At 43.7% G+C, this 19776-nt stretch overlaps 1 protein-coding gene and 1 long non-coding RNA gene across 5 annotated transcripts; one reads left to right on the top strand and one right to left on the bottom strand.

The window, feature by feature from the left end:
- Positions 1 to 1864: 1864 nt before the first annotated feature.
- On the bottom strand, positions 1865 to 4717 carry LOC111738185. Its single transcript, XR_002779732.1, has 3 exons — positions 3957 to 4717; positions 3168 to 3344; positions 1865 to 2775 (listed from the first exon to the last, which is right to left on the bottom strand). It is a non-coding gene; the product is annotated as an uncharacterized LOC111738185 (long non-coding RNA).
- PIGV (phosphatidylinositol glycan anchor biosynthesis class V) lies at positions 2633 to 15576 on the top strand. 4 transcript variants are annotated; one of them, XR_002779731.1, is made up of 6 exons: positions 2633 to 2702; positions 3726 to 3820; positions 5499 to 5633; positions 9569 to 10690; positions 12058 to 14133; positions 14957 to 15576. XR_002779731.1 is itself a non-coding variant. In XM_011357674.2 (5 exons), the coding sequence occupies exons 3-5, from the start codon at positions 5556 to 5558 to the stop codon at positions 12337 to 12339; spliced, it is 1482 nt and encodes a 493-aa protein (XP_011355976.1). In that variant the 5' UTR covers positions 2633 to 2702; positions 3726 to 3820; positions 5499 to 5555; the 3' UTR covers positions 12340 to 15576. The 4 variants fall into 4 exon arrangements, 3 of the variants coding, with proteins under 3 accessions (XP_011355976.1, XP_023384953.1, XP_011355977.1); XM_011357674.2 differs by having other exon boundaries at positions 12058 to 15576; XM_023529185.1 differs by having other exon boundaries at positions 2663 to 2722; positions 12058 to 15576.
- Positions 15577 to 19776: the final 4200 nt, after the last annotated feature.

The raw sequence follows: 19776 nt of genomic DNA on the forward strand, positions 1-19776 counted from the left end.
GGTAGGAGTCGGTGTGCTCTATGTAGTATTCTCGGCATAACCTGTAAAGACTTAGTCATGTGGAAAAAAAAGGGAGAGGAAAAGAGGCAAACCTGAGAAAAAATAGTGTAGTGTGATAGAAAAATCCAGCCTGGGAGGCTAGAGACCTGAATTCAAGTCTCACCTCTGCCACTAGCTGTGTAACTTTAAGCCAATCACTCCTCCTCTCTGAGTCTTAGTTCTCTCATCCATGAAATATACGTATCAGATTAAATGAATCTATTCACCAGATCTTCATTGAGTACATACAATGTGCAAAGCACTGTTCTAATGCTGGTAATACTTTGAACAAGGCCCCCACTTCTCATAGCGCTTACATTCCCTAAGAGGAAAACATGATGAAATGAGTAAAATTCATGGACAGGACAACAAGGTGGTGATAAGTGCTATGAAAACTGAACAGGGTGATGGGATAGTATAGGGTGGGGGTGTGGCCAGGTAGTCAAGGAAGGCCTCTCTGAGGAGGTGACATTCAGCCGAGATCTGAATGTAGTGGGGCTGGCCAAAGGGTGGTCTGGCAGTGAAGTGTTTCAAGCAGGAGAAACAGCAAGAGCAGAGCCAGGCAAGTACAAGAAACAGAAATGCTGTTAATCTCTTACATTCTAGGATTCTAGAAATAGCGATGCATTTCTTACATTTGTTTAGGTCAGGGGGTTTTGTATTATGAAAGTGTTTCTTAGTGGTGTGGGATATTTGCTTCTTAATGAAACTGGCTATGTCCATGGTACAGAGTCTTTCTGGAGCCCTGGGATGCGTCTCTGTCTCCCTGGCTCTTCCACAATGCTGGTCGCTCAGCTGGCTCCCTGTGTAGATAGATGCAGGCTCCATTTTAGCTGCCGACTCTGAAAGCAGAATGGAGAGAGCTGCCTCCTCCACTACTTACTCACAGCCTTGGAGGCCCAGAACTCCCTCCCATTCCCACCTAGTCTTCTTCCATTCTGACAAGCCAGGGCTTTGAGAGCACAAGATTCAGCTTCCTTGTTTTCCTGTCAGAGCAGGAGCCAGAAAATGAAACAGGAAGCAGAGCGGAAGAGCCGGGGGCAGGGGGGTGGGGGGGTGTTGATAGCAGAGAAGAAAAGGAAGGAGAAATTGCAGGAAAGTAAAGCTGAGTATCTGGACAAAGTTCTACCTCTAAAGGTTGACAGTTGAGCTTTTAGAAAACATTCTGACTTGTCGCAAGGGACCCCTGTCCTTTTTACAAAGATTTTTGAAAGAATTTGGGGTGGACAGAGAGAACCTTAAGAAATGCATGTCTTTTCCCCCTGTGAATTCACAAAGCAAGGACAGTTCATTTCTCAGTTTTATCTTTGCAAACAAAGTGCTGCTTGGAGGCTCACGGACTTCTAGAGCCTTAAGCCACAACCTCAGGCTTCAGTCAAGAGTGTGCCCCACAGCTTTGTCTATTCACTCACAGGCCTTTGGAACTCAAAGTGTGTGTCACTGAAAAAATGGGGGAAGAGTCTTCTAAACTCCATTTTTTCCCTTCTCCTCCAATGAATGATTAAAATGTGACCTATACTTTAGTCACCTTATACACAGCAAATACCTGAGGACAGTTTAGTTCTCAAGGCCTGAACTAAGTTATAAAGAATCAAAAGACACAGTCCATGGCCCCCACAAAACTGATCTGGGCTAGTTCCTTTGCCTGAGAGAGAGCAACCATCTCTTTGTTCCCACCCACATGAGTAGTGGTTGCAGAAGATAAACCCCTCCCTCAGCCAGGGCTGTGGCCAGAGGCTAACCCAGACCCTAACATCGTTTGGAGGGCAGATAACTGAAACCGCAGGCTTTGGAATCCTGAGAAACAAGAAATCCACCAACGGAGAAGGATTTATTATCTATTTCCTTTAAGGAGGGTGCAAAGTTGTTCTAACAGTTTCCGTTACAGGGGTACCAACTGGCTGCTCCTCCCTAACAGACGGTTTTGTTGAGTTAGCTCCTTTTCTTCTTCTTTTTTGGTCCCACTTCCTAAGAGAAAAACTGCTTGAATGAGGAAGGAGAAAGGAGTCCTGGCGAGGGTGTTCTCTGAAGTTTCCTTCACCATCCTCATTAGCCACCTGAGGTGGGGCTGAGAACTGAAGTAGGACAGAAGGTCCCTGGTAGCTGGAGGGGAAAGTCAGGGGGATCCCCTGCTTTCTTCACACCCAGGACGCAGGGTGCCGCTGCTGGCCACAGAAACCCCAAGAAGTCTTTTCTTTCTATTCGGAGAACATCTATTGTGTGCCAGGCCCTGTGCTGAGCTGTTGTTGCCTGACAGCAGGGAAAATGCGGCTCTTGCTTCGGTGAAGAAACCACTGGCCAGCCCCTCAACTCCGAGAGCCTCCGCACACATGGAAACTCAGTGGATGTTTGTGGGGTGGAACTGGGGCAAGAACACGACTCTGAGACAGTAGCCCCGGAGGACTAACTGATGGTGGGGGAGGGGGCCTTGAAGAGCGTGCAGTACAAGAGGGAACTCTTAAGGTGTCACCAAGGCGTAGAGGCGCCAAGGTTGAGGGCCCGGAGTCATGGGGCTCCGTCGTACCCGCCCCACTCGGAGTCAACATGGCCGCCGCAGAGGGGGCGGGGCGGCTCCAAGTCCGGGCAGGAGAGGGGCGGGGCCGCCGTCGGCGGAGTCAGTGCACAGGCGCAGGCCGCTCGGAGTCCCGGATGGAGGAGCTGCGGTTCGGGCCCTGCTTTGGAGGTTGAGAGTGGCGGGCGCTGGGGACCCGGCGCCAGCGTGGGAGCCCTGGAGTTCTTGGGGGAGGGAGGTTGTCAAACGGAGGCCGAGGGACATGAGGCGGAGGCTGCCGAGAAGCGGGGAGTCCCGCCCCTCCGCCATTGCGGCCTCGGGGTGCCGCCTCTTCCTTTACAGCCTCCCGCCTTCCCCTGCCTTCCGGCCCTGTAGTCGGGTCAGGCCACACCGGCTCCCTCGGAAATAGCCCCTGGACCTTGGCCTCTTTGGGGAGAGTAGATGCCCGATCCCCGCTTGGGGCTGTACCCGAAAGAAGCAGGCAAGAAGAGTCTTTAGACCTGGCTGGGCTGGCAGAAAGCGGCCCCTGGCTCGTGATGGCCAGCAGCCCGCAAGGCCTCTGGCCCCAAGGACTCTTGGGCAGAGCTATTTCCCCATCCCACAGAAGATGTCTTACCCAGAGGATCCAGACTCGAAATCAGCAGGCTTCTCTGTATTCTCAGATAGGCGACACCCTGCCCTAAGCATACCCAGCAAGAGCATGCTCTGTCGTTGGACAACTACTAGGCTAGGAGTTGAGAGACCTGGGTTGTAATCCTGGCTCAGAAACAGCACATCTTGGCTGGGGTGAGGCCTGGTGGGAAGACCATTAAGTTTCAGAATAAAAAAAAAAAAAAACTCAGAACTTTCTCTTTAAATATAGCTTTGAGTGTGCCACTTGACCCCAGTGAGCCTCAGTTTCCATATCCATAAAATGGCGATGGCAATTATACAGGCCTCACAGGGTCTAATGAAATCTATAATGTCAAAGCTATGGAGATTTTTATTACTCACCTCTCTGGGGCATATTTACCTCACGGGAAAATAAAGTAAAACTAGTTACTCTTCAAGTGTCCTGCCAGTTAAGAGTCTGTGATTTGGCAAAGTGGTTGTTGGGACGTGAGGTTGGCAATTAGCTGAAAGGGAGAACTCACTGGCTTTATTTTGTTTTTACTTGGTTTACCTGTAAATTAAGTGTAAGCTACAATACAAGTCTCCTGTGGTCGCTGGGGCTAAAGCTTGACTCTGCAGAGAGGAAAGGAAGAATGGCAGCCTGGTGAAGAGGCAGAGGTGGGTTAAGTGCTTTTCTGTTCCTAATTTCTCTTCTACATGTGGGTGGAAAGTGAAGAAGGGAAAAAGTGAATTCACCCTAGGATAGAGAACCAGCGGCTGTGTTTGGTTGGCTGTGTCTGTTTCTGCGACTCACCTCTATAAAACTAGTCAGGTGTTGGAAATGTTGGGTAGATTCACAGACTACCTCCGCTCTCTGGGGTTTTCAGAAGCTAGCCTTTGAACTGAATTTTGATGAGCAGACTGGTGTGGCGTTTGTGGCCCCTCCCTTCCTCTAGGCTTCCTGGTGATGGAGTAAGCAGCAGGCGCCCCCTTGTGCTGAGGATAAGTACTGTTGCTATTGGCAAATCTCGCTCCCTTTCTGGAGAAATTTTATTTTCCTATGGCTTCTGTGAATAGTCTTGCTCTTAACATGAGGATGGTGGGAGGGATACTTGGAGCAGTGATTTTATATCCAGAGCCAATGAACTGATGATGCCATATCCTGTTCTTACCACTTCCACTCAGAACAGGGGCTTAAAATGCCTGTTTATATGCTAGGTCCTGGGGATATAGTTGTGAGCGAGATAAAGCCCCTGCCTCACAAGCAACTTAATTAAGCAATAGCAGTAAAGACCACATGGCAGAGTGCAATGAGAGCATATCGCATAGTCTAGTGAGGGTCAGAGAAGAATCCCAGAAACAAGTGGTACCTAAAGGTTTGATACCAGCCCTCCTTGTTAATTTCTCAGTTTAAGTATTTTTTCCTTTAGGGATAGTTCTTCACCCCAGCTTGGTGAGCTGCCTCATATGCTCTTACCCTCCCTTCTGATGTCCCAGACTAGATCTGTGGGAGCCATTGCTACTTATTTTAGCCAAACGAATTGTTAATAAAAAATAATGCCTTAAGGTGCATTCCTTGCCTCAGAATGGCTTTGCAATTGTTTATATGTTGCTGCCATTCCAATAAAGAGATGAGAAATAAGTTTTCTCCATCCCTAGTAGACAACTCTGTCTTCCTACTAAGTTTGTTTTAGCAATGTGAGCTGGCTGAACTCCTGCAGAGTGGTGGTTTTCTTTTCCTTCTCCACTTAATTTAACAGACCAGCTGAACACACATCAGAGAGCTAAGCTAGAGTGTGTAGTTATTATGGTTTCTTAGTTCACTCTATGCCCCATTTTTGGGATTCTGGTTTGGGACCTGGTTTATTATTCTGGGCAGGAGGAAGGGCGCACACACCAAATAATAGCAACCATAATGTAGATGTGGTAGTACTTCACACTCTTGTCCATTTCACCACCCTGACAATTTTGTGAGACAGGCAAAATAATCTGCTCCTATTTTATACATAAAGAATTGAGGCTCAGAAGGTCTAAATGAGAACGTCTGAGCCAAACAGAGCTAGGATTTGAACCTAGGTCTTTAGTTCCTGCAAAGGGCACTCAGCAGCCTTTTTAAAGACTTCCTGCGAGTTTTGCTTCCCAGTTTCATGCCTGTGTGGAACTTTCCCAGCAAGAATACAGTACTTCAGAGAGACACTAAATGACATCTGCCTGCAAGATGCTTTTCCCTCATCTGGGAAGTTAGGTGGTTAAGTTCGCCTACTAATACTGAAGGGGGAGCCTCTTGTGAAGAATGCTTTCAAGAATTTACTTTCAACCAATGTGTGACATTTCTCCTTTGGGTTTTGGCGTTTAGAAGCCTGAGGGAGCTCAGTCCTGGCAGCAGCATCCCTGCTTTCCTGGTGGTGACAAGATGTGGCCCCTGGACCCATCCCGGAAAGAGGTGCTGAGGTTTGCGATCAGCTGCCGTGTCTTGACTCTGGTGCTCCAGGTCAGTCTCTTATCTTTTGTCCTAAACATGCTGTTGCCACATGACTGGGCTAGGCTCTAAGAATAGTTCTCATCTTCTTTCAGCCTTCCGAGTGTACGCCTCCATGCGGTTGAAACCGTAGACACTTAGACTTCATAGCTGAAAAGTAAGTTGTCAGGAATCTTAGAAAAGGTCTATTCATCCCTTGTTTTACACATGAAACCGCAGAGGCCTGGAAAAGTTAAATGGCTTCCCTAAAGTCACATAGCAAGTTAGAGAAGGGCCAGAATCAGACCTCACGTTTTCTAACTCCTGAGCTAGTGGTCTTTCCAAAAGACCATGATGTTCTGTAACCAGAGATGCCTTTAGGGTATGAGCTCTCAAAGCATTGCCCTGGGTCCCCTTACCAGGAGACCAAGCTCTGTGTCAGTCAGTTCAGTGGGAGAGAGGTGGCACTGTCCTGAGACCATCTGTATATTCGTTTAGTCAGCAATGGTTCCTACTCTTCCCCAGGTGTCTTCCCCTTGCTGCCTCACCCACACAGTCCTCAGAATGCATTTGCACTTTTGCAACTCCCTTTCCCCTCCAAGACTGCCGTTATACGTATTTTAATCAAATTTTATATGTTTATGAATTATATGCGGTGCCTAGCACAGTGCCCAGCGCTTAGTAGGTCCTCAGTATGCGTTGTTGAATATAGCTGACACTCTAGGTATGTTATATTAGCATAATTGTGTGTACCTTTTATCACAAGCTCCATTCTCTCTGAGGCTCAGAGCTGGTTCCTTTGTGGAAACCGCTCCTCTTGCCTCCCTCTCTAGTAGACGTAGCAGGCTCTGGTGGGTCCCAGGCTTAGGTAAAAGTGTCTTTAACTTGGAGACTGGAGCTGTTATCTGTGACTGTCACTCATGTCCCATTTGTTTTCACTGTTTGAAGTGGTCCGATTTAAAAAAAAAAAAAAAAGACCAAAAAGAGAAAGAGCCTTAAAAATAAGGTCATACTCTTGGTGCCAGGCTGGAAACTAACTCTATGATACCTTTGAACCAGCATCAGTTGAGTGATTGACAGAACCAATGGAGCAATACTGTGAATCAGCATCTGGGATATGGAACCAGGACAGCCGGGTTCTAATTCAACTGGTTATTTGGAAATGAGGATGTTTTCTCTAGACTGTTCACTCAACCACAAAATTTTATTAAGTACCTACTCTGTTCTAAGAACTGTGCTAGTTCGTGAGTATAAAAAGTCATGGTCTCTTTTCCCTTAAGTAGCCGACAGTCTAATGGGGCAAAAAGACATTTATCAATAATGCTATTTCATTATCCCTCCTTCTAGCTTTAAAGCTTATAACATCAGAATATATTGTCAGTTACCCTTCATTGTTGCTGCCATTTCTGTTAATGACAGCTCATTCCTCTTCATTCCTTGAAGATTTTAGCTCCTGATTCACTGTTACTCTTTCCAGCACAACAGTTGATTTCTCGATGGTTTGAATATTAATAAATTTGATATACCTGACCACTATCTCTTGTCTTTCCAGCTCACTCCCTCTAGTAACTCACAGCTCTAATGATTCTTCTAACTCCTCAGGATTTCTAATCCATTGGTTCTATCACCATTTCACTGACCCTCGCACAGTTCATGGCTATAGCTCTGCATCTTACCAGCTTAGAGTCCATGGTCCATCATGCATGCCCACACAACTTGCTTGCTTCCTTTTCCTTGTGTCTTGTTCACAAGACAAAAGCCTAATCTCAGTTAAATTTAGTTCTCTGCCCATTCCATGCCTGCATCTGATCAGAGAAAAATACAGCTGTATTAACTAGTTTCTTTTCATTCAAGATCATTAACTGAAGCGAGTCCTTTTAGTGCTACTTGGCAATCTTTAGTGTATTTCCCTGGTCCATTCACTCCCATCCCCATTCTCTCAAATTTTCTGCACATCAGAATCACCTGAGGGAGTTTAAAAATATATCAGTGCCCAGGCTGTATCCCATACCAGTTTTTTTTAAAAAACATTTTTTTTAGTTACAGTGGATATACAATATTATATTAGTTTCAGGTATACAACATAGTGATTAGACATTTATATAACTTATGAAGTGATCACTCCGATAACTATATACGGTGTCAGATCACTCATCTGACACCGTATATAGTTATTACAATACTATTGACTATATTCCTTATGCTATACTTTATATCCCCATGACTGTTTTGTAACTACCATTTTGTACTTCTTAATCCCCTCTTCTTTTTCACTCACTCCCCCAATCCCCCAAATATTCTGGCAACCCTCAAAATAGTCTCTGTATCTATGAGTTTGTTTCTGTTTTATTTTGTTCTTTAGATTCCACATATAAGTGAAATCATATGGCATTTGTCTTTCTCTGTCTGACTAACTCTACTCAGCACAGTACCCTCTCTCTAGTTCTATCTATGTTGTTGCAGATGGCATGATTTCCTTTTTTTTTTTTTATGGCTGAGTAATATTCTATTATATGTGTATATATATATATGTATATGTATAGGTATATATATATATATATATATATACACACACACATATATATATACCACCTCTTCTTTATCTATTCATCCATTGATGGACACCTAGGTGGCCTCTATATCTTGGCTGTTGTAAATAATGCTATAATGAACATATGGATGCACATGTCCCTTCAAAGTAGTATTTTGGGTTTCTTCAGATAAATACCCAGAAGTGGGATTACTGGGTCCATCTTTGTCTTTTGTTATAGCCTTTGTTTTAAAGTCTATCTTGTCTGGTATGGATACTCAACATGTTCAGAGAAATTTCTCTAGTAACAAACTATAGAAATGATCCCTGAAAATATACCAGTTAAATCATTAACTCTGGGGGAGGGACACAAGCATCAGTATTTTTAAACTCCCTGAGTAATCCCAGTGCACAGCCTATTTTGAGGACTAGGGTCATAGATCAAATATTTTATGCGTGTTCCTCTTTGCTCAAGTCTCTAACACCTTTTCTCCAAATTGCTTTCCTGAGTGAAAACTCAGAAAAATAGAAGCAGTCTGTATGCTCCTACCGCATCCATCAGCATACCTACATGGTCACCTTTGTGCCTTTACTATAGAAGGTTGGGTGAACTGTCGGTCCTCCTCTCTAAGACTAGCTCCTCCACCTGTGCAGCAGATTCTATCCCCTTTCGCCTGCTCCAACAATTCTCCTCTCTCTTTTCTGCATACTCAGTGGTTTTCTTTCCACTGGATTATTCCCATTGGCAAACAGATATCTCCCACCTTAAAAGAAGAAGATTTATCTTGACCTCACATTGTCATTCACCTACTACCCTGTTTCTCTGCTCTGCTTTAGAGTCAACCTTCTCCAAATAGTTGTATGCACTATCTCCTTTCTCCCCTTCTCTCCTGAACCCAGTCCAGGCGATCTTCTCTCTCCTCTGCTCCACTGTAATAGCTCTTCTCAAAATCACCAGTGACCTCCACATTGCTAAATCTAGTGGTCAGTTTTCGGTCTCCATCTTCCTGGACCTATCGGCAGCATTTAACAGAGTTGACCACTCCCTTGCTTCACTTGGTTCTAAGACACCATGCTCTCCTGGTTTTCCTCCTAGTTCACTAACCATTCCTTCTTTATCTTCACTGCTGGACCCAGGGCCCAGTCCTCGGATCTCTTCTTTTCTCTATCTGTACTTTCTCTCTAGTGCTTTCATTGTATCACACCTTTAAATACTACCCATGTACCTATGACTCCTAAATTTGTATTTCCAGCCCTGATTGCTCTCCTGACCCTCAGACTCGTATATCTCACTGCCTCATGGGCCTCTGCACTAGAGTGAGTGTCCAACACAAACTTAACTAGTTCAAAACTGAACTCCCGATTGCCCCCAGCAAGTCTGTTCTTCCTCATTTTATTAAATAGTAATAATATTTACTATTATTCCTTCATCCCACAGGCTCTTTTCAATGCCATCATCCCAGATCACCATGCAGAAGCCTTCGCTCCTCCTCGCCTCACCCCCTCGGGTTCTGTGGACCAACTTGTGGAAGGTCTCCTGGGTGGCCTGTCCCACTGGGATGCTGAACACTTCCTGTTCATTGCTGAGCATGGCTACTTGTATGAACACAACTTTGCCTTCTTCCCTGGTTTCCCCCTGGCTCTGTTGGTGGGGACTGAACTGCTGAGACCCCTCTGGGAGTTACTGAGCCTGCGGAGTTGCTTGTTAATCTCAGTAGCATTGCTCAATTCCTTATTCTCTGTCCTGGCTGCAGTTGCACTTCATGACCTGGGCTGTCTGGTTTTGCACTGCCCCCGCCAGGCCTTTTACGGAGCACTGCTCTTCTGCCTCAGCCCTGCCAATGTCTTCCTGGCCGCCGGTTACTCGGAAGCTTTGTTTGCCCTCCTGACATTCAGTGCCATGGGACAGCTGGAAAGGGGTCGAAGCTGGACTAGTGGACTCCTCTTTGCTCTTGCCACTGGTGTACGCTCCAATGGGCTGGTCAGCGTTGGCTTCCTTGTGCATTCTCAGTGCCAGGGCTTTTTCTCTTCTCTCATGGTGCTCAATCCCCTGAAACAGCTCTTGAAGCTGATGGGCTCTATGTTCCTGTCCGTGTTTGCACTTGGCCTTCCTTTTGTCCTCTTTCAGTGTTATGCCTACACCCAGTTCTGTCTGCCAGGCTCAGTCCACCCTATCCCTAAGCCCTTGCTGCAGTTAGCTGTGGACAAGGGCTACCGGATTGCAGGTGGAAACAAGCCACCTTGGTGCTCTTGGGAACTTCCCCTAATATACAGCTATATCCAGGATATCTACTGGAATGTTGGCTTTTTGAGATACTATCAGTTCAAGCAAATACCCAATTTTCTGCTGGCTGCACCAGTGGCTATACTGGTTGTCTGGGCAACTTGGACATATGTGACCACCCACCCCTGGCTCTGCCTGACACTTGGGATGCAAAGGAGCGAGAAGAGTGAGAACTTGGAGAAGCCTGAGCCTGGATTCCTGAGTCCTCGGGTGTTTGTGTACTTAGTCCATGCTGCGGTGCTGCTGCTGTTTGGCAGTCTGTGCATGCACGTTCAGGTGAGGTGGATTCCTGGCTGGGAATAGGGTGTGAATACAGGTAAAACTCCTGGACCAGGAACAGGGAAGACAGCTAACTTCCCTTATTTGTGTGACCTGTACCTAATTTATTCATTCAACAACTGTTTGGGGGCTTTCTTTGTGCCAGACCATGGGTCAGACCACTGAGGATGGAACTCATATGAATAAGATAAGATTGCTTTTCTAGTGGGTTTCATGGTTGAAATGGGGAGACAGACATTTAACAGATAAAATTATAGTACAGTGGGATGGAAGAGGAATTGCTGTTTTGAGACAAAGTATTATGGAAACAAAGAGGAAAAAGGAGCTAACTGACTGAAGGAGGTGAGGATGTGGTATGGTAGTTAGGCCGGGTACTGAAGCGTAAGAGGGAATTCCCTCTAAGAAGCACAGGAAGACTGTTCTGGGCAAATGGAAGGGCATGTGCAAGGACATGAGAATTGTGAAAGGACCTGCTCAGACCGAGACAGGAATAAGCACAGAGAGTATGTCTGAGACCGTCTCTTGATACACAGTTATACCCAGAATGTCGATTCGAATGTTGACCTTCTGAGGTACTCTGAGCTCTGGCAGGCGCTCGGTTTTCAGAAGAGGTAAACTTGTGCACTGTTCGGGGTGGTGGTGGGTATATAGAGAGATAGGAAGGGTTTGATCATACCTTCAGGGTTTTTTATTTTGCTCCTGGCTGTGGACCTAGTTTTAACAGAACCCCGAGGAAGTCTTTTTGTCTCCATGCTGTGCACTCCTCAGGAGTTGCTGCCTCTTGGAGGTGCACATTGGCTATTTATAAAGTTCTCTGAGCTGTGTGAGTAAGAGGCATAGGGGAAATTGGAAGTAGCATTCTGTGTTTGTAGCTGGATTAACTAGTAGAGGGAATACCAGCAAAGCTTAGAGTTTCCAGGTTAGATGAAGGAGAGTTGGCTCTGAACTCCCCTAAGAGGGAGAGCGTTGAACCATAATATCCCCTGCAACCTTTTCCTCTGCTTCGCCATCCCCATGGGATGAGGGAACTACCTCAGGTTCCGAAAACACCACATCACATCCTAGAGTTTAGAGTCCAGGCTTTGGGCTAAAATTGGACCCCATAACGTTTTTTGTATTGATTGGCCCATTATTGTGGTAATTAGTCTGTAGCTATGTTTACTTGTGACACTGAAGTCACCTGGCTGGTGTCACATACAGCTTTCTAAGGCAGATCCTAACTCTACTAAATTTCCTTTCCAGTATAATACATTTCTAGTCATGGGGTTATAGTTCACCCAGCAGCAGGGAATCCCCAGGCTGGTCCAGTTCGAGGCAGTGACATTCCAATAAATGTGTGGGTTTCCCCCTCTTATGATTTTCAGGTTCTCACCAGGTTTTTGGGCTCTTCCACTCCTATTGTGTACTGGTTTCCAGCTCACTTGCTTCAGGATCAAGAGCCACTGCTGCGATCCCTAGAGACTGTGCCTTGGAAGCCTCTTGCGGGGGACTCCCCACCGGGACAAAAGGTCTCCAGAAATTCTATTGTGGGACTTTTATACAACTGGAAAACCTGTTCTCTAGTCACACGTTGCATTCTAGGCTACTTCCTGACTTACTGGCTCCTGGGACTACTCCTACATTGCAACTTCCTGCCTTGGACGTGACCTGGAGTCTCAGGGGACAAACTTGAAGCAGAATTAACCAGGGGTCTGGAAGTATCAATTCACAATGGGATTGCCTGCACTGCCTTGGGATCCTTTCTGTGTCCATTAGAACCTCTTTCTGTTCGAAGGCTGGTTAGGAATGGGAGCAGTATGAGCCACTAGAAAGCCCCTTCTGATCCTGGCTATGGAAAATTTTAGAGTAGTAACTATTTTCACAGTAAGTGAAGAAATCTTATTCCAAGTCTAAAGTGCACCTGGATCTGTCTTACCAAGCAAGCACAGCAGAGATAGTCTTAAACTTAACCACTGACCCACATGTAAATTTAAATGTAAATTATTTAAATGTAAATTTCATCAAAGACTCTAGATGACTGGCTGGTAATCGTGCACACATGATGGAGGAAGTCTGAGCAGTGTAGTGGCAGTAGTAAGTAAAGTGGGAACTTCCTTTCTAAGTGGGACATGGGTTCTTTGATGATTTTTTTCATTATTTGTTCATTTAGTTATAGAAAAAAGTCTTACAAAGATATACAAATTAAACAACTTTCGGTTATATAAGCATCAATTATCTTTTCAAAAATAATATAAATTACTTGGGGGAGAAAGTCACAATAAAGAAGAGAGCATTGCATAAGGAGGCAGGAGACCTAGATCCTAGTCCTCTCAGTAGAACCCACTTTACCAGCTATGTGACCTTGAGAGAGTTTTCAGAGACATAGTTACCTCTTCTGAAACTAGGGGAAATGATGTTATCCAGTTAGGGGGTTAGGGATGAGTAAACTGTATAATCTCTTATAGGTCCCTTTCTGCTCTAAGATCTGAAGAGCTGCCTTAAACAGTGAAGCCATCCCAGTCTAAATGCATATGTAGAGGCTGAAATATGTGATTTTAGGAGAAAAGATTCAGTTCTGCTTTCAGCACTTAGAAGAAACTCTCCCTCTCCTTGGGTACAACTCTGAGGAGTAACTTAAGTGACCTTTCCTTTGAATGAGGGAAAGCGGCAACACCCGACAAATAAGGCTCCTTGGCCTGCATAAGTAAACCTGTACCGGACAACTAAATGATCAAAGCGGTGACTAGTTTTCCTGCTGTGCCCAAGTGTCTGTGCTTGCTTGATTGGTAGACATAAGGGTCAAAGGAGCCAGCATGGCAGCATGAATTGATAAATTGTAGGTAAGTCCAAGGTTGAATGAAATGGTATCTGCCTGTCCCCCTTTGGTTATGAGCCCATCATTTCAATGGCACTAAGATCATTGACCCCTGCTGAGCTATTTTTGCTCATTCTTTGAGTCAAGTAAGAGTCTCAGCATCATTATAACTCATTGGATTGAAAAATTAAAACAAGCAGAAACTTCAAAATAAATGGTTAATCATCGGCAGCTTCTGGAGAACTCTGAGAACTGGAATTTTGACACGCTCCCTCTGACCATGACAGAAAGCTAAACTTGCCAGCTGAAAGGAAGCTCCTGGCTGAGCCCCAGCACCCTCTGTTGGAGCTTCCAGTCAGCCTGGCCAATAAGCATTTCCCATCCATTGCCCCAGCTTTAGCACAGCTGAGAGAATTTGGTCCAGAGTCAAATGCTTCTGAAAATGTACACACAGATTGGGGCAGCCCTCTGCCTTCTGCCAAGACACCCGAGTGCCCTTCTTGGCAAAAGATGATCATCTCTGTCCTAGTATTCCTTCAGTTGGCAGAAACTGTTCCCTCCATCCTCACCAACAGCTGCAAATCCAAGGACTTCCACCCTGAGTGCAGGAAGAGCCGAGGTCCTGTTTCAGCTCTTCATTGCAGAGGTAGGAGCACTAGAATCTTTGCTCTTGTGGATTCTCCTCTTTGCCTCTTCTTAGGGGATAGTCAGGACTGATTGTACCCCCACTGGAAGAGGTGACTCAGACTCCACAGGGTAGGAAGTGATTTCACTGCTCTAGCAGTCTCAGCTTAACCTTCACACTAGATCTCATCACCCCCAGAAAAGTGATTTCAAGGACCAGAGACCCTATAAATGGGAATCTCATCTTGTCAACTAATACCAAGAAACTAAATCACTCCGTGTTCGGCAAAGACAATTATAGATACAGTTAATTTTAGAGGAGGTAATGACCCCAGCTAAGTGGACACACCTGGTGTGACCTGGACGAGGACACAGTTTTCTCTCTGACCTTGGAGGGATCTAGTTGCTGTTCTCTAAGTAGCTAAGGAATGGGCTGATTTTATGGCCAGCAGCTGTCCTTTTACCATCCTATTAACAGTCTTTAATAGTCTAGGAGAGGGACATGAAGGGCCCAAGGCAGGAAGCTTCCTGTTTACCCTGAGGTCTAACAATGCTGCAGCTGGGTTGGGCGTCTACAATTTCAGAGAAAAGTCATTTCCTTCTGAGACCCAGCTAAAACAGAAACCAGACACTTCATGTACCTAGAAGGAGATGCTTTTTTGTTCTTTAATGAAGGCGGGAGGAGAGGGAGTGTTTGACATGTCTTTACCAGTCCCCCTGGGGAAAAAAAATCACTCCTTTTCTCAACAGACCCTCTCACCTTCATCTAAAACTGTAGTGTGTGCAAGCTCAAGGGATTTGAAGTTGATTGATTCTTTCAGCAATTGTTTACTCCTATTTTAAAGGAATGGAGATGACTCGCTATGCCGCCCATCCTCAAATAACTGTCTCATAAGAGTTGCTGGCAAATACACAGAAACATTAATCAAGGTAGAAGCTGATCAATTCTGGGGAATGAAAGGATACTTAAATGTCTTGCTCTATATCTCTCTACTTGGACTTTTTATGATAAGGATGAATTAAAGTTTTACCTATATGCTTAGGAAAAGGTAAGTGAGGTACAGAGTAAGTACTCAAAATTCACACAAGGCAGAGGTCTCTTCTAGCTTGGACTACCCAAAAAGAATTCCTAGAGAAATGGCCTTTGAAGGACAGGTAGGATTTGAAAGTTAAGAGCGGAGAATGAGTATGAGTGAGATACGGGACAGGGAGAGTTCAGTTTGAGTGGAACTGAGGTATTGTCATTATTGAGATCTAGGTCTTGAAATCAGCCTCAAGCCCAGCTCTACTGTGTACTAGCTGTGTAAACATGAGCCAGGTACTGAATCTCTAAGCCTCAGTTTACTTGTATGTAAAACGTGGATAACACTATTTAGCTCATGGGTGTGAATGATAATATAGACTTGTGGAAATTAAATGAAAAGTGTTTAGAACAGTACTAATAAAGGAACAGGTGTATTTTGGACAGATTGAATTCCATCAGCTCATTCATATGCCAGGAAACGTGGAACTGGAGACAAGGAGTAGGGTCAGGAAGCCATCCACACAGACATGATAATTCCATCTGCCGTGAGATTGGATAGGATTGTCAAAAAGGAAAAGTGTAGAGACAGGAGGCCTGGAAAACCTCGGGCAGGTGACCCAATTCCTCTAAACCTCTTTCTCTAAAAAGGGGGTGATGGCACCTATCATGCAGAGTATTTAGGAGGATTAAATGAGACACTAGATGGAGCACTAGCACAGTACCTGACAAAGAAAGAACTGAACGGTGCCATTTGTTGTTATCATCATCATTACCATTAAAGGATCAGAAATGAATAATATCAGAGGAGGAAAGAGTCTCAAGAAGAAAGAAATGGTTACCGGGGTCATATGCTATTAAGGTTAGAGAAAGAATGAGAAAAGGAGGCTAGTAAATGACTCCCAATACTCAGTGGCTTAAAAACAAAGTTTCTTTCTCTTTTGCATCATAGGTTAGTCCAGGCTTGGGGAAGGAATCCTGTTGGACTCAGTGACTTGGGACTCAGGATTCTGACATTTTGTGACTTTGCCCTCCTCTAAGTGCTCAGAGTCCTCTGTTTTCAGAGAGGTTTTAAGGGGTCAGAGTTGGAAGAGATGCACATTGCTTTCATTTAAATCATTGGCTAAAACTCCATCACATGGCCATATCTAACTGCAAAGGAGGCTGGGAAGTAGGGTTGCTGGATGAAGTACAGAATGCTCAGTTAAATTAGAATTTCAGATAAATATTTTTTCAGTATAATTATGTTCCAAATATTGCACAGGACATACTTATACTAAGAAATTCTTTTTGTTTGTCCAAAATTCAAGTTTAACTGGGCATCCTATATTTTTATTTGCTAAATTTGGCAGCCCTACTGGGAAGTGAAGTCTGGCTGTGGGTTTAGGAAGAAATAGATATTTGTGTGTCACAGTCTGTCTCAGTCTGTCTTTCTAAGCCAAATACCTATTTCTGCTCTTCTCACGGAACACATTCAGCCCTTCCCAAGAGAGATAACCCCAAATCTAGTCACCATATTCAGCTCTAAGTCTCTCAACAGCTTCAAATATCGTTCCTTATGGTGATACCTGAACTAAAAAAGAAAAGTTATCTGTACCCCACAAACACACAAAATGTACAAAGGTGGAGCAAAACTAGGGTAACCTTAATACAAACTATTCAGAAAAGAATGGAAGATACACAACAGTCACTGGTCCAAAGCAGTTCTGAATCCCCACTGGTCAGAAAAAAGCCCTCTTACCGAAGGCTAGGGGAAGTTTCTTGATTAGATCCTGATTTGTTCTATGAGGCACTCCTTCATCCACTGTTCTTCATGCCCTCTGGGAAGTTCTTCCTTGATTATCCTTCCTGGTCACTTCTGAGATGGGCTTTAGGAAGTAAGAACTCCTTGGAGAATGTGCAGCTTTGACAGCCCAGTTCTTACTGCTGCAGATATGGGGACCTAAAAGTTATTTTAAACCTTGGCCAGCCAAAGTCTTGTTGGGGAAGGGGGGTATAAAATATACATAAAATTTACCATTTAAATCATTTTTAAGTGTAAAGCTTAGTGGCATTAAGTATATTCACATTGCTGCACGATAATCACTACCATCCATTTCCAGAACTTTTTCATCTCCCAGATTGAAACTCTATACCCATTCAATAGTAACTGCCCATTCCCCCTCCTCTAAGCCCCTGGCAACCATCATTCTACTTTCTGTCTCTATGACTGACTATGCTAGGTACCTCATATAAGTGGCATCATATAATATTTGTCCTTTTGTGGCTGGCTTATTTTGCTTAGAATAAATGTCTTCAAGGTTTATGCATATTGTAGAATTTCCTTTCTTTTTAAAGCTGAGTAATAGTCTATTTTATGTATATACTACATTTTGTTTATCCATTCATCTGTCAATGGATACTTGGGTAACTTCCACCTTTTGGCTATTGTGAATAATGCTGCTATGAACATTGGTATACAAATACCTGTTCAAGTTCTTGCTTTCTTTTGGGTATATACTCAGAAGTATATTTTGCTGAATCATATGATAATTCTGTGCTTAATTTTTTTGAGGAATGGCCATACTGTTTTCCACAGTGATTGTACCATTTTTACATTCCTATTAGCAATGCACAAGGGTTCAAATTTCTCCCCATTCTCACAAGAAAATAACACTTATTTTCTGTTTCATTTTGTTTTGTTTTATAATAACCACCCTAGTGGGTTTGAAGTAGGTTTGTTTGCATTTCTCTAATGATTTAGTGATGTTGAGCATCTTTTCAAGTGCTTATTGACCATTTGTTTATCTTTGGAGAAATGCCTATTCAGATCCTTTGTTCATTTTTAAATCAGGTTGTTTGTTTTTTGTTGTTGTTGAGTTTATATATTTATATAAATTTTGATAAAGTCTGATTTATCGATTTTTCTCTTATTGCCTTTTCTTTTGGTGTTATATGCAAAAAATCATTGCCGAATTCAGTGTCATGAAGATTTTGCCCTATGTTTTCTTCTAAGAGTTTCACAGTTTTAATTCTTATATTTAGGTCTTTTATTCATTTTGGGTTAATTTTTATATGTGATTTAAGGTAAAGGTCTAACTTCATTCTTACACATGTGAATATCCAGTTTCCCCAGTTCCATTTGTTGAAAAGACTATCCTTTCCCCATTGACTGGTCTTAGAGCCGTTGTCAAAATCATTTGACTATATGTGCAAGGGTTAATTTCTAGGTTCTCTATTCCATTGGTCTCTATGTTTATCTTTATGCCAGTACCACACTATTTTGATTACTATAGCTTTGTATAAGTTTTGAAATTAGGAAGCATGAGATCTCCAACTTTATTCTTCTTGTTTAAAATTATTTTGGCTATTCAGGGTCCCTAGAGATTTCATATGAATTTCAGGCAGTCAGGGGCTTTTTTTTGTTGTTGTTTGGGCTCATAGTTTCTTTGGCAATACAATTACCTCGAAACATTTTGGTGTTAGAGTTCTCCAGAAAAACATTTGATAGATAGATAGGAAGATAGATAGATAGATAGATAGATAGATAGATAGATAGATAGATAGATAGATAGATAGACAGACAGACAGACAGACAGACAGACAGACAGACAGACTCTGTATATGGAGAGAGAGATTTCAAGGAATAGGCTCATGATTGTGGAGGCTAGCAAGTCCAAAATCTTCAGGGTAGGCCAACACCTGGAGACTCATGAAAGAGTTGATTTTGCAGTTTGAGTCTGAAAGCAATCGGCCAGTATAATTCCTTCTTTTTCAGGGGAAGACAGTCTTTTTTCTGTTAAGACCTTCAACTGATTGGATGAGGCCCACCCACTATAGCTGATAATCTACTTTACTCAAAGTCTACTGTTTTATATGTCAATCTTATCTTTAAAAAATACCTTCACAGAAACATCTAGAGTAATATTTGACTAAATATCCACATACTGTGGCCTAGCACACACAAAATTAACCAACAGATTTCTGCTCTATTTGCTTCTAGTCAAATTCCTGTGAGACTAACCACACTCAAGTTCTTTCCTAGATAGAATTCTCAAGATGATATATTTACTTGCTTCATCAACCCCCTTGTCTCACTCTCAACATAATGGTGGCTATATTGAAGCTGTGTGAAATAAGAAGTGGGGAGGCCACATTGTTCACCTTAGAGGTGATCACATCTTTCAGCTCCTGATGTTCAAGACCTTTTTGAATCTTATATATGTTGTCCAGAATCAGTCAGCTTTTCTGACCCTGAAAGGCCCATCATCTCTGGACTTTCTCTATTTCCCTTTCATCTCTGCTTGAATACCAGCTAACTCTCACCTAAGTCCACCTCTTCTTTCTAATATGTTATGAAGGAACCCGTGCTAGTTATTAAGTTATTGTCTCTCCGCTCCAAATCTACCCTCCTACTTTCTGCTATGAGATGCTAGAACTGGGATTCTGCAAATCACATTTCTGCTTTGTCAGCTGGCTCTGTTTGGCTCTGCCAATAAGGGCCACTAGAGGGAGATAGTGAGGCCAGAGGAGGAAGAAAGGACTCTTTTTTTTCTCTTTGCTTCCTATTCCAGTGAGGTCACCCTGGAAATGCTCCTTCACCCTGGCAACAGTAGTTTCTTCCTGTAGCAGGAGGTGAATCTACTTTGCAGTCTCCTCCAACAA

This window comes from Pteropus vampyrus, unplaced genomic scaffold (genome assembly GCF_000151845.1).
Source record: "Pteropus vampyrus isolate Shadow unplaced genomic scaffold, Pvam_2.0 Scaffold36, whole genome shotgun sequence".
Classification (NCBI taxonomy): domain Eukaryota; kingdom Metazoa; phylum Chordata; class Mammalia; order Chiroptera; family Pteropodidae; genus Pteropus; species Pteropus vampyrus.